Source organism: Sebastes umbrosus, chromosome 3 (assembly GCF_015220745.1).
Source record: "Sebastes umbrosus isolate fSebUmb1 chromosome 3, fSebUmb1.pri, whole genome shotgun sequence".
NCBI classification, from domain to species: domain Eukaryota; kingdom Metazoa; phylum Chordata; class Actinopteri; order Perciformes; family Sebastidae; genus Sebastes; species Sebastes umbrosus.
This window is the reverse complement of record NC_051271.1, coordinates 21,950,456-21,965,402: the sequence shown is the minus strand read 5'-3', so window position 1 is coordinate 21,965,402 and position 14,947 is coordinate 21,950,456. Positions and strand designations below refer to the sequence as shown.

General features: G+C 38.5%; 2 protein-coding genes and 1 non-coding gene across 17 annotated transcripts in view; 2 read left to right on the top strand and 1 right to left on the bottom strand.

Annotated features, from left to right (window-relative positions):
• lrba (LPS responsive beige-like anchor protein) overlaps positions 1-4,741 on the bottom strand; it is a 239,889-nt gene extending 235,148 nt beyond the window's left edge. For 5 of the 15 annotated variants that reach the window (XM_037765349.1, XM_037765351.1, XM_037765355.1 and 2 more), the window contains exon 1: positions 3,801-4,740. In XM_037765349.1, the coding sequence (XP_037621277.1) occupies positions 3,801-4,007 (207 nt within the window). In that variant the 5' untranslated portion in view covers positions 4,008-4,740. Of the gene's footprint in view, positions 1-3,800 lie in introns of all 15 variants that reach the window. The other 10 variants (XM_037765358.1, XM_037765359.1, XM_037765360.1 and 7 more) reach the window with 4 other exon arrangements.
• Positions 4,742-9,653: 4,912 nt separating this feature from the next.
• On the top strand, positions 9,654-14,617 carry rps3a (ribosomal protein S3A). Its single transcript, XM_037765365.1, has 6 exons — positions 9,654-9,794; positions 10,686-10,789; positions 12,080-12,267; positions 13,514-13,722; positions 13,994-14,103; positions 14,444-14,617. The coding sequence occupies exons 1-6, from the start codon at positions 9,733-9,735 to the stop codon at positions 14,572-14,574; spliced, it is 804 nt and encodes a 267-aa protein (XP_037621293.1). The 5' UTR covers positions 9,654-9,732; the 3' UTR covers positions 14,575-14,617.
• LOC119486049 lies at positions 14,171-14,241 on the top strand. Its single transcript, XR_005206433.1, has one exon. It is a non-coding gene; the product is annotated as a small nucleolar RNA SNORD73 (small nucleolar RNA).
• Positions 14,618-14,947: the final 330 nt, after the last annotated feature.

The following is a 14,947-nucleotide window of genomic DNA, read 5'->3' as shown; positions in this document are numbered from 1 at the left end:
GTATACGAATGATCCAACGAGCCATGACAAGGCAGCCAACATTTCTCAGTAGCAGAATTTGAGAGACTACAGTTAATGTGTGGCTGTGTGTTTAGGACACTCCACCACATGGAGATATTATTACCATACCAGTTTAAATATTAACAGTTAGTTATTACAAAGAGGAGGCTTGAAAAGGTTTCAGCTCCTCATGCTCAACTTTACTTTCACTTTTAACTGAAACAGACACACTGTAGTATCTTAACAGAAGTGTAAAACCCACATTGTAGTGTGAGGTGCAGCACCTTTGGCTACAAATATGAGGCAAAAACAAACCAAGCATAATGAGCTGCTTTTTTTTTAACCCCCCCAGCCCATGTGTCACGAGTCATCAAAACCACTGTTTTAGGCCACACTAGCATTTTTAAGATAACCCTCCTGAGGAAACTATGTCGCATTCGACCAAATACAGAGGAGGACTCACTCGTGCATTGAGAAGGCTGCAAATTAGATACTGCTAAAGAGAAGACTCTGGCCTCTGTGGTAAATCAGATTATCACCCAATTGAAGGAGCAGAGGATGTGGAGGGTATGAGAGGGTGGTGAGCATAATGAAATGCATGGTGCCATCTCTCAAAGCCCTGAAATGACACTGACCATGCTAAACATGGAGTCCCAGGGGCACAGGCAGAGCTGCATGCTGGTAATGCTGTCAAAACACATGCCTGGCTGTCTCTAAGGCTCAAGAAAATAAAAAAAGCATCTAGTAATTAGTAGCTACAGTATCTCTGTTTGGCAACTGAAAACAATAAGTTCTTGTGATACTCATCATATTTTCTGTCTCACAAGACTAAAGCCACTACAGGCAGTCACATGTTTTCTTACTCATTAAAAATAACAGACTGGAAAAATAAATTGAGACCAAGGGTGCAAGAAATTCGTAATTGGCATCTCTATCAAACTATTCCATTCAATATTTAGCTCTTATTAAAATACGAATTCTATATTTTCTACTCTACCAACATGAGTCACACACAAAGTTGGCGGTCTGCCCTTACAGCTGAAATCCCTCGCCTTATTTTCAAATAAGAATCCTCTTTTTCATTAATATACAATGAAGAAAATATTTTTGCACCGAAACTCTTCTGAGGCTGGTGAAACGGCTCAATGCTAAAGCTGAAACGCTTAGTTGATAATCAATTCAATATTTGCTGGTTCCAGCTTCTCAAATGTGAGGATTTACTGCTGCTTTGGGAACTTGTGAGGGTCATTTTAAAAAAAAAATTGAAAGGACAAGAGATTTAATCGATAAAAAACAGTATATTTCAGTTTATATCTCAGGCTAAACATGAAAAATATGACGTAGTAGCTATAGCGACCATCTACAAAGAACTTTTGATCTGTACTTTTTTTTGTAGGGCTGTCAAAGTTGACGCAATAATAATGCGTTGACGCAAATTTGTTTTAACGCCACTAATTTCTTTAACACATTAACACAACTTGCAATGTTTTGGTTGTAGCGGGCTTTTGAAGCTAGAAGATACTGGTATCATATGAAACAAGAAAACCTAAAGAATCCATTGGTACCAACCATGTCATACTAGCTTGTTGCGAAGGAGGCTAAATCACGCTCCAAACTAATGCTAAATTTTGGCAAGGAGAAACTGGCATGGCCATTTTCAAAGGGGTCCCTTGACCTCTGCCCTCAAGATATGTGAATGTAAATGGGTTCTATGGGTACCCACGAGTCTTCCCTTTACATACATGCCCACTTTATGATAATCACATGCAGTTTGGGGCAAGTCATAGTCAAGTCAGCACACTGACACACTGACAGCTGTTGTTGCCTGTTGAGCTGCAGTTTGCTATGTTATGATTTGAGCATATTTTTTATGGTAAATGTAGTACCTGTGAGGGTTTCTGGACAATATTTGTCATTGTTTTGTGTTGTTAATTGATTTCCAATAATAAATATATACATACATTTGCATAAAGCAAGCATATTTGTCCACTCCCATGTTGAGAAGAGTATTAAATTCTTGACAAATCTCCATTTAAGGTACATTTTGAACAGACACAAATTGTGTGATTAATTGACTATGAACAATCATGCAATAAAAAATTTCAATCAAGTGACAGCCCTTCTATTTTGTTGTACCCATAAAAGACATAGTAGTTGACTCGCTGGTTGGATGATGGAATAATTTTGTGTTTAGTAGTGATAGAGCCTCCTGAGGAGAAGTATCCTTACTACAATTCACAGTGGGGGTTGGTGTTGGAGCAATCTTTGTGACTACAGACATGGAGGATGAGCCTCCCAGTCCTAAAAAAAGACTCCATTGTGTTGCCACACGTGACAAAGCAGTTTTGCTGGTTCCACCTCCACCTTGCCCCTCCTCTCTTGTCCACCAACCAAACCAGCCAAACTCTACCTGAGCATGCTCTCTCTCCTCCACGCTAAACTTCCTTGTTACAGTTTCATTCATTCTTGTGCAGGTGGTGATGCTGCAAAGTCATTTCATAACTCAGGCAGCCAAGGGGCTATCAGTGCTGCAGACAGACAAAGCTGGATAAGGACTTTAGTGATGGCCAACAGGTAGTAGACAGATAAGGCATACACACTCTGCCTGACCTGGATGTGTCAAAAAAAGCACCAGCTGATTTGCTTCAACAGCTCTGCTGCTGTGATCACTCTCCTGACACAGCATCCTGTCTTATTTCATTAAAAACTAGGGATGCACCGATACTGGATTCAGACATTGGGCCGATATTGACTCAGCTGGATCGGATATCGATGACAATGGAGCCGATCTATTCAATTCTATGTTTATATACTTAAATACAAATACAATTATTTATTTAAATTTCATTTAAATTTGTTTTTATGCAAATAACCACTGAGTAAAGTACAGTACTGTGTACAGTACCCTCCCACTCCCTGAAAAATAGGGCTTCCTCAGAAGCTAGGGTGTAATTCGAACACTGTAATTTACCATGCATATAATGTTTTTTGTGTAAAATATATTGAACATTGAATGACATCAGATCTAAAATGTTATTCCTCCAAAAAAATACTATACTGCAGGCAGTGAAAAAAGTTAATTTCAGGACCTGGTAATAATAGGCATATGAAATTAGACACATTTGACAAATATGTAAGCCTAGTTTTGCACTGAAAGTGTAATAAACTGAAAAAAAATAAAGAAATATACTATTTCATAAAAAGGGCAACAAGGGCAACCAGAATAAAAAAGTAATTTAGCATTTGTCCTCAAGATAGTCTCCAATGTGTCCTGCTCACCATTAAAAAAAAAAAAAACACTGGTGCTAAAGTATTACAATTTATTTTTGAGTTGCAAGATCATCAACACCTTTGTTTATGCAGATGAGGATGATGAAAGAAGTTAATTTCTGACCCTGGTAATAGGCATATGAAATTAGACAAAATATGACAAATATGTAAGTTTTGCACTGAAACTGTAATAAAACTCTAAAAGCTGTACACCAAGCTATTTGGTATGCCAATAAATAAAGAATATACTATTTCATAAAAGGGGCAACCAGAATAAAAAAAGTAATTTATAGCATTTGTCCTCATGACAGTCCTCAATGTGTGCTGCTCACCATTAAAGTCCCAGTAGAAAAACACTGGTGCAAAATGTATTTTTGAGTTGCAAGATCATCAACACCTTTTGTTTATGCAGATGAAGGATGATGTCAGACTTTTGCATGTCAGTATAGCCTACTACTCTACATACAGCCTGACAGACAGCGTGCTATCTGAAGGCCTATCTATCCTTTGAGCTCTCATAATCAGCTTACCAGGTTGAACACCGTCTCCACAATGTCTCGGTTGGAAACTTCGCCAACTTCCACCAGGCCAGCCAGCACGGCGAATTTCATCTTTATCCCCCTGATGGGCACTCCTGGGGTGAGCGCCATGGCTGCTGCTGCTGCTGCTCCACCGTCCTTTCCACCAGCACCACCACCACCAGCACCACCTGGCTGCGCAGTCTCCTCGCTAGCCATTAAGCTAAGGAAGGAAAGGAAGGACGGAAGGACAGGTGGTGTTCACAGGTAAGGCACCTGTTCACCCTCTCCAATGGGGTGACAGGAGAAAGAGGTTGCTCTCTATCTCCTCTTCAGCTGAGTTGTTGACAGTCTGCAAGCACACAAACTAAACCTCCCCATCCACACTAAAATAGCATAAAAGTGGGCACAAAAAGGGCGCAAAGGTGAGCCTTTGACACCAGATATGAGCCACTCCACGGTCAACTCTCCTCTGGGTCCGTAACTTGATCCCACACGGATGGATTAATGCCTTTTAAAAAGCAGGTAACAAGAAGAGGAAGGTGAAGAAGCAGGTGAAGCAGCCTTTAACCCGTTTTCTCCTCTCTGCTCGGTCAAACGGTAACCGTGGAGACGGGGTGACTTTCTCCGTCCAGCAGTCTGAAGTTGCTATTGTCACTGTGAGTCCAGACACTTGACAGGTAGTGTAGCGCTGCTCGGCAGACAGTCAAACACTCACAAACTAGGATAGAAAGGGGTAAGTCCGACAGCTGGGAAGTAGAGAGAAGAGAGCTCGGTTCCTCCTCCGGTAAACTCCTCGGACTTGTCCTGTAAATGTGAACGTTAAAGCCAGTAGCGGCGCTGCATTGCTCTTCCTGATCTCACCCCGGTAGCTTCAGCTCGTCACCGCCATGACAGTACTGGAGCCCTTCAATGAGTGGCGCATGCGCGGTAGAGGAGCAGCCTCTTGAGCTCATTGGGCAGGTGAGCTGCTCAGGTGGCTTCTCTTTTACAGCACAGCACGATGGGGACGCAAAATTAACATATTTATTCAGTTGTATTTCATCATCCTGATACAAAGGCAGTAGTAGAAAGTAACTCAGTGCATTTACTGAAGTACTTTTACCTATTTGAGTACCATTATGAAATACATGTGCTTGAGAATGCTTCTTCTACTCCAACATTACAGAGGGAAATATTGTACTTTTTACTCCACTACATTTTTTTGACACTTTACATTAAAAAGTACGATTTTCTGACTGAATTGTACACTGATTTTTTTTTTTATTGATTATATGTATATGTGTTTTTGTATGTGTATGTATGTATATATGTATGCAGTATATAAATAGATTTTATTTTATTTTATTGTTTAAAATTTTTTTTGTTTTACTTGTGTATATTCGTTTTACTTATATATCTATTTTTTGTATATAATATGTTTTTCCTGTATCTATACTGGCTTTTTTTATATTAATATTAGGTTTGTTAAGTTTCTTTTTACCGAGAATGTTTTTATTGGGGACGTTTGTGAATGTTTGTTCCGTTGTTTCAAAATGAACAAAAAAACAATAAATATAATATTGGCTTGTATAATATTATGCAGTACTACACTACTAATCTACCCACTAGTATACAAAGTATCTGAAAGTGGCTAAGTACAACATAGAAATGCTCTAGTAATGTGATATTCTATGATACTTTGAAAGTAGTCATTCTGCATAATGAGTACTCCTACTTTACTGTAAGTACATTTTGTCGATAATACTTCTGTACTTTTACTTGAGTAATATTTTGAATGCAGGACTTTTACTTGTAATGGAGTATTTTCAAATCAGGGTATTTATACTTTTACTTAAGTAAAGGATCTGAGTATTTCCTCCGCCACTGGTAGTATTATCATTTAATGCAACTTTATACTAATACTCCATCAGATATATAATATTGTACTTTTTACTCCACTACATTTTTTTGACACTTATTTAATTTTTACATTAAAAAGTAAAATGTTCTCGTATAATATGATGCAGTACTACACTACTAATCTACCCAGTAGTATCTGAAATTCACTAACTAGAACATAGAAATGCTCTTTTGATGAAAACAGAATAATGTAATATTCTATAACACTTTGAAAGGAGCCATTCTGCATAATGAGTACTCTTCTTTACTGTAAGTACATTTTGTCGATAATACTTCTGTACTTGAGTAACATTTTGATTGCAAGACATTTACATTTACAGGAATCTCCTGTAGCATCACTGCAATAAAGAACGAATATAAAGAAGAATTTCTTATATTTTGTTATATTTTTTTCTAGTTTTTCTATTTTATATTAGGTCTCTTGACCTTTGCACTGTGTTTATAGTTTTTAGCTGTTTATGCACCAAATCACCAAGACAAATTCCTTGTATGTGTTAACCTACTTGGCTATAAAACAGTTTCTGATTCTGAATAAATCTTTAACCCATTGATTCGATATTTTATGAATTTAGAATAAATATAGATCAGATGATAGATAAAAACAGTAGATACAAATCAAACCACAGAATATAACACTTGAAAAAATACCATAAATAATAAATCAATATATTTCTGTACAAGCCCCCAGAGGGAAACTTGTATTTTAAGCTAGTCTAACCAAACAAAAAATATAAAAACAGAACTAGGATGAAATGTGTTTAGAAATTTGTTTTTCTAGAGCACAACAGCACATTGACAGATGTCTGCATCCCAAGGCAGTGGAAACCAAACATTAAAGCAAAGTGACAGCTCTGCATTGCTTGCCTTTTCAAATCACCACCAACAACATCATGTCATGTGAGATGTTTACATAGCTGAATAGATGAGAGGTCCCAGTTTCATCCATGTCTATTATTGCATGAAGGAAAATCCAATTAAAACCCAATCTGTAAAGTTATAATCTGTATTAAACAATGCCCATATTTTAAAATATTTGTCTTCTCCTTTCTCTGCTCATACTGGTGACTTCACATTTGCTCTGCAGGATGGCTGAGCAACTATGAATGTTGTTGCCATGCATGGAGGCAGCTGGCGTCATCGCTACCACTGACCTCCCAGTAAAGTGTAGCTGAGCCCTCAGGGACACTGGGAGTCATGGAAGCCAGCAGCACCACCCAAGAGACGCAGGCAGGCCTCATCTCTGATGTAATGACCTGAAATCAACAGACTTGTTCACTGCAGCCCAAAGGTAGACCTTCTTAAATACGGCCTCAGAAAGCTTTTATTGACCTTTGAATTGAACATGGACCATGCCTTATTATTTTTGCTCTATAGAGATAATGAGACTTCAAGCTTGAGACATTCTGTGGCATATCAGCGTTTTACTGTAATCATCTTTTGCTCTTTTCCTGCCATCCAGTTCGAAAGTCTCACTATCTGAGAGGAAGATTATCATTTCTGCAAATGATTTAGTGTCAAATGAACTACAACAGTTAAATCAATGAGAACTTGCCAAGAGCTTTACTAGCGAGATTCACTTTAAACACACTGAAAGCAGAGAAAAGTTAATTAATGATGACAAAAGAAAATGTCAAGTCAGCAATTCCATTTTAATGCTTTTTCAAACAACACAGCAGACATTTTACATGAAATGAAAACCAAAAAATGGGCGTAAAATCAGGACACTGAAGAAAACAAGCGCAACGTTAAAAGTAGCCCTATGCCTTTGGATGTCTTTACATTATATTGGTTGCACCACCAGCTGCATGGACATATAAGGGTGTCTCTGCTGCAGCGTCTAATGGCTACCCAGTTTCACCTCTCAGATTGGCATTTTCAAAATAATCCTGCATGCACAGAGACACTGCATTCATCAGACTTGTATTACTTGTTTAGGTAGGAACATATGAATGTGTTTACCTTGCGTGTGCAGGATTGTTTTATACTGTGTTTGTATTTTACCAACAGACGAAATTCTTCCCTTTGTTACAATAACAGTGTGGGTGGATGACAAGGTACACACCCGCCCCGGTCCGCCTGCATGACATTAACACATCAAGAGACTGGTTCTGCCTGTTCGGCGGTCAGGATGGTGGCTTTCCTTTTATAATCCACGTCATCATGGCACCGTTACTGGTTACTTTACTTTTTAAAAGCCCATTGTAAAGTACAAATTTAACATAATATATCTGGGTTCTCAAATGTTTTGGGGCCAGGGACCCCTTACAGGGGAGAATATTTTCAAATGGCCCCCTCTTAATTGTAACACTGATTAAGCTTTAATAACATTTATACTCTTAGAAGCCATTGATACAATTTGTATTCTAAAACTTTTCAACCTAAACACTACAGACCTGTTTCATAGTGATAAACAGAAACACATTTCAATTTAAATCATGTTAATACCACTTATATACTTTTAAATGGAGGGTCATTTTATTCAAATTGCATTTGGACTCAGCAGGATTTATACTTTTCAAGTAATTGATCTTAAAATCTTTGAGAAAATGAACGTTAGCGAGACTGGCATAGTCCTAATAAATCCAGACGTTTAAACTTACCAGTCTAAAGCTGACTTAACTTAACTTAAAAATAATGAACTAATTGCTGTGTGTCACAATCATATCACAGTTTCTATTGGCCAAAAGCTAACGTGGGTGGGTGGAATGGACACAATGTGCTTGTTTAATTGGTGCAAATGGTCCCCATCACCATCACTATCATACAGCACAATTTTATAATTTATAACAAATTATTTTGTGGACTCCCTGACAGAGTGCCCGGACGCCACTTTGACAATCACCGGAATATATAACATGATATGTATGGAAGCAAATAAAGGCTGGGAATTTATATAGAAATGAATAACAACAGTAATTGTGCAATTTAATCACCACTGAATAATAAAACTGGCCTATTTTAAATTCCCAGTAGGTCATTTGTTTTTCAATTTCAAAAACTTGATGTCTTTAGAGAAATTGATTAACAGCGAGACAAAACAGATTTTTTTTCTTTTTTTTCAACATACTTTTATTATTTTCAGAACAGAAGGCTCACATCAATGTTATGTTCAACAGTTATTAGATACAGTCAGACCCCCACATCCCAAAAACAATAAAAATAAAAATAAATTAATTATAAATAATAAACAATAAACAGATGAAAAAGGACATTTGACATAAAATAACATACAGTGGTTAAATGTGACTGTAAAAATAAATATAAAAGAAAAGACAACAATAGGAATAGCAGATAATATCTCATAGAGTAAAGTATATTATCCTCGGACTCTCATGAATGGAAAAGGGTGATCATAGAAATATATTTTATGTTTTACGTGGCACTAGGCATAATTTGCTTCCACCCTGATTTTTTTTTGTTTTTATATATTAATTGATTTCCAAACTTAGGTCAATGGCTAATATTGAGCATTGATCCAATATCAGTGCTTTTTTTTTAATTTCAATTAAAAATATATATTCCTCACTGTGTGGAATGGGGATTGTTCGTTTGTGTAACTGGATAAAACTATTCTCAATTATTTAGTTGCTTAAAAAAAATTAAAACCTCTATTTGCTTCCGAGACAAAGCACATTTTTTTTGTTTTTCTATATTAATTGATTTCCAAACTTACGTCAATGACTAATATTGAGCATTGATCCAATATCCTTTTTTTTATTTCAATTAAATATATATATTCCTCACTGTGTGGAATGGGGATTGTTCGTTTGTGGATAAAACTATAAATTTCTCAATTATTCAGTTTGCTTATAAAATTAAAACCTCTATTTGCTTCCATAAACACCACAAAGAAAGTTAATACAGTAAACAGTTCACTTCATGAAGCTCATGAGAATATTGTCCTCCTACCAGCAGAGGGGGCTAAAAAAAGAAGCCACAACAAACACTCGCGAGAAAAAAAGACAAATCTCACGACCTAAGCCGATCTCTTTAACTCTCGCGGGATTTCCTCCTTCCTCCTCTTTCACTCCCTGTAGCCAACATGGCAGTCGGCAAGAATAAGAGACTGACCAAAGGCGGCAAAAAAGGTGCCAAAAAGAAGATGTAAGTAGCAAATTCTCACATTCATACACTAAAGAAGCTTTGCCCTTTTCACTAGTGTCGCTTGGGTGCGAGAAATGTGAAGGATGAAGCTGATTTTAAGTGGATGTTACCATGGTCACAGTGCTATAGTCTCGTCACCGGCCTCTGCAGCGCTGGATGGAGCTGTAACATGCTGTTTGTCCTCTCTGCTGTAGTATTGTGTCATAATTAAGTCTATGTTGAGTATTTCATGCAGGGGATTTTGTGTACGAGAGCTTACAAAGCTGTGTCAGTCCAGCCACATAGTTAAGACCAGTAATGTTAACGTTATTTGCTAAAACCTACCAAATGTTAGCATGGATTTAGCCGAGTTAGCTACCAACATGGCAGCTGATCAGCACAATTAAGATGATTATTGCTCAGGTTAATGGTGTTGTATGACTTTAGTTAACAACCACGGGGGTCTGGATTGCATGGCAATGTTTAGGAAAGTCAAGCCAAGCCAAATGTATTTCTATAGCACATTTAAAACAACATGAGCAGACCAAAGTGCTTTACAGGCAGAATAAAACCAAAATCTCACACATCCACAGACAGAGACCAAGGTGAAATCCATGAGTAAAAGACTGTTACAATGAGCATTTATAAAAGGCCAATTAGTAATCACAATTCACAAAAAGCCATAGAAAAGAGGTGGGTCTTGAAAGTGCTGACATTGATCAGATCTTAGTAAATCCTCCTTGGTGCCTGCTAACATGGAGCAGTGTCCTTCCTCAGTGCATGCTGCTGCTTAGCTGGTTTGTTAGCAGCAGTGAGTCTGCTCTGAAGCTCACTGCTAACAAACCTGTCTGTGAGTGTCTTCTTCTGCTCAGGCTTTGCTCTAAAAGTGCTTGTTGTCTCTCTCTCCTGCAGTGTCGACCCTTTCTCCAAGAAAGACTGGTATGATGTCAAGGCACCAGCCATGTTCAACATCCGCAATCTTGGCAAGACCTTGGTCACCAGGACTCAGGGAACCAGTAAGTCTGAGTCTGATAGTGTAACTTCTCAATATGTAGATGCAATAATACTCAGCAGTCTTCTACAAACAAGCTACATGCTGGGGATGTCACGGTACCAGAAATCTACTAGTCGATACCCATACCAGTAGGGGTGTAACGATTTTACTACGATACGATTTCCATGGTTCGATATTTGGATCATCTAGAGAGATACCATAGGATTCAATGATTTGAAATCAATACAGTAACTTTTTTTTGCCAAAAATTCAATCAGTGTGATTGTGAAATAAATGGCTAGATACTGGACAGAGCAGGTCAGGATTCCTCAAAGTTTTTCTTGTAATGGAATGAGGGATAAATTAATGATGGATATAAACAAGTAAACAATGATTAATGGCAGATACATACAGCTTTTATTGTAAAACAATAAAAAAGTGCACCTGCAGGACCATGTCATGCACACCGGTGCTCATCTTCCTCCAGCCGCTACTGGGTGAGAGAGGAGGAGTCCAGTACGCCGTTCGTCTGCATGCACGCCATGGATGCGCGCCCGCGCTGCAGAGGGTATAGCTGGCAAGCTTGCGCATGTCTGGAGAACCAGAGTTACATTTAACATTACTTTACTAATAAAAGTGCTAAAAAAAAATTCATATAACGTTTGTCGTCCTTAAATACTAGGTTCAAATCCTTAATGCCGATACAATCGATTTTTGTGTTTTAAATTGATTTTATATCGAGATACCTCTGCCGTGAAGGACAACTTGCAGAGTACCTATCCATGTAGTTGTACCGTAGGAATATAAATCGATACATCGATGTGGTAGATGAATCGTTACACCCCTAAATACCAGTCAATTTACCCGATTCTTGATACCAATTCGATACCACGGTAAAAAAACCCAATAAATCCCATGTAATTCAACACGCACTCCTTTATTAAAACATTTGAACATTACAAAAAACAGAAGCATCTAGCCTTTAAGTAATAAATAAAAAGAAAAGTCTGTTAACATTGCAAAACAGAACAGTGGCATGTAGCCTTCAAGTATTTTAAAACAAACAATATTGTCTGGATGTCTGTCTTTGAGGTGCTTTGCTAAATTGGAAGTATTTCCTCCTTTGGAAAGAAAAGTACGACGGCACTGTTACTGCACCGCATACTGGTTTTTGAGAATCTATTATTATCCTTGTAACTCCGCCGCTAAACAAGTATCCCATTACTGAGCCTCCACTGATTCCAGAGGTTAATACTTTCATTCCTACATGTGCTTGTTTTCTAACTTATGCGTGTTATTCACAACCACTTAGGAATCGCCTCAGATGGTCTTAAGGGACGTGTGTTCGAGGTGAGCCTCGCTGACCTGCAGAACGACGAGGTGGCCTTCCGCAAGTTCAAGCTCATCACCGAAGATGTCCAGGGCAAAAACTGCCTCACCAACTTCCACGGCATGGACCTCACCCGTGACAAGATGTGCTCCATGGTCAAGAAATGGCAGGTAATGATCAGGTTTTTATTACTAGTACTGCATGTCCCTCTGAAAATATCATGGTAGCCATTGTGAGTTTTGGCAACGATGCCAAATTAATAGTTATTTTACCCTTTATTCATTCTCAAATGTTTGAGATTCAGTTTACAAGAAATCCTTAATACAAATGTTAATTGTTGGTTTATATGCCTCAAATGATAATTGGGTACACCTACAACATGAGCTGATTTTAGGAGCAGTGGTAGTGGACAGGTGACATTGGGTCATTACTGGAGGATCAGTTGGACTGCTGGGGAAAATTTAACGGGAATGACAGTTGCGGTTTTTACTTTTAGGTGCTTGATCAACTCTGTAGTACCAGATTTTCTCCAGTGGTAAAGGTAGAAGACTGGTACTGAAGAGACACTTCTAGAAAAGAGCATGGATGATTGATTAAGGTTGCTGGAAAAAAGCAGAAAAACTAAATGCATTTGTGTTTTAGTCGTTTTTATTGCAAGTGGTGGAATTTTAAGACCATATTAGAGTGAATGGGTGAAACCGTAATGATTCACAAAAAGGAACTACTTATGAATCAGATGTAAATTGTCTCAGAATTTGAGAACTGACTGATTTTTATCATTAATTAACTGTTTGGTAAGTCTGAGGTCTCCTGAAGGGCAATAATTCCTCCCCTGTGACCATTGTTCAAATGATGGCAATATCCTCTGCACATTTTCCAGGCAGTGTTTTTTAATCTTGGAGCCCTGAGAAGGATAGTTGGCCAAACCACATTGTTTTGATGCTGAAACAAATGTATTAGGCTCCATAGACTCCATGATTTTGGAAGAAAAGTTAAGTTAGGTCAGTTTTTATTTTTTTCCCCCACCCTCTAAATAACTTTGTAAAGCAAGTAAGTTAAAGCATCAAAGGTTTTTGTGATTACTGGAAGAACAGCTTACAGTTAGTGGAATCAATACATGATTTTGGTTGGTTTTTGCTCCTGAAAATAAAGAGGGATGGTCGTACATCATTCATCCTTTAGTAACTTCACATCCATTGTGCTTTCCAAAATGTGTTTGATTTATAAGTTATGAAATAAGTGTGTATACCAGACACAAAGTGAACAAAACTGGCATTCTGGTACAGAGGTTGTGAAAATATAATATTGTTTGAAGAAGGAAATGTGGTAGGAAGCAGGTTGAAGGTAGAATACCGGGAATGTCACAAAGTGAAACTGGTGGAGTCTAACCAGGATTGATTTGTTCTTTCCCTTCAGACCATGATTGAAGCTCACGTGGATGTGAAGACCACCGACGGCTACCTTCTGCGTCTGTTCTGCGTGGGTTTCACAAAGAAGCGCACCAACCAGATCAGAAAGACCTCGTACGCCCAGCACCAGCAGGTCCGTCAGATTCGCAAGAAGATGATGGAGATCATGACCCGCGAGGTTCAGACCAACGACCTGAAGGAAGTTGTCAACAAACTGTAAGTCGTTGAACATTTTGTATTTTCTTATTACAACACAGACTTTGTCTTTGGCAAAACACCTATTACATTTTGTGTTTATATACAGATAGTCTTGGCTTTTGCTGATTTAAATATCTTGTTTGTTGTTCTCATCTTGTCAAAGATAGTGGCCTTGGTCGATGGTAGTTTATTTTTACGTAACAAAATGTGCATTTTGATGAGTTTCCTGGTGTTTGTGACTTGTGAATACCCTTTGCATTAATTTGTTGTATGTTGTTACGTGTTCCAGGATCCCTGACAGCGTTGGTAAGGACATTGAGAAGGCCTGCCAGTCCATCTACCCTCTACACGACGTCTACGTTCGCAAAGTCAAGATGCTCAAGAAGCCCAAGTTTGAGTGTAAGTGACGCACAGCTGTAACACGAGCCCGTGCCTGTGAATTTTTTTATTTTCCACTCCCTGTGGGAACGCATGATGACAAACCGTTTCGGTCCCAGATGATCGCCTGATTACTACCCATTGAGATCACCTGACGTTCCCATACAAGAAAACCATACCGTTTTCATTGATTGTGTGGAAGGATGAAGCAGGTTTCCAGTTGTGTAAAATCTTGAATGGGTTTGAGGCGTGATGGATGAAGCATCATTACAGCATCATTGCAGTTTTCACTCTAAACATCTAGCTGCTTATTGCCAGTGTCCTTAACCTTTGTAGTTAAACGCTGTGTGTTGTGTTGCAGTGGGCAAACTGATGGAGCTGCACGGTGAGGGCGGCGGTGCCACCAGCACTGCAAAGGCAACCGGTGATGACGCTGGAGCAAAGGTGGAGAGGGCTGACGGCTACGAGCCCCCAATCCAGGAGACAGTCTAAAACACCCTGACAGATTTAATAAAAAATGTAAATGACCAACAAACTCTGTTCTTTGTCTTTTTGTTTTTGTGCATATATTGTTCACATGTACGGGAGGTAGACACAACAGAAACGGTTAAATTTGAGACTCACCTCTTCCTAACCGGACGTGATGTGAACGAGCAAACATCAGATTGTTTCAGTTTTTCCCAATGTTGTCCTAACCTCACCCTCACTCTATTTAGCAAAGTTCATGCACTTTCAATCTATTTTCACTGGTCAACATCAACGCTGACAGTAACTGACACAAATCAATATCACACTCTATGTGATAGTGTGACATCATAGTACATCTGGACATTTTTAAAGCGCTCCATTCGCCAGAGTTTGCTGG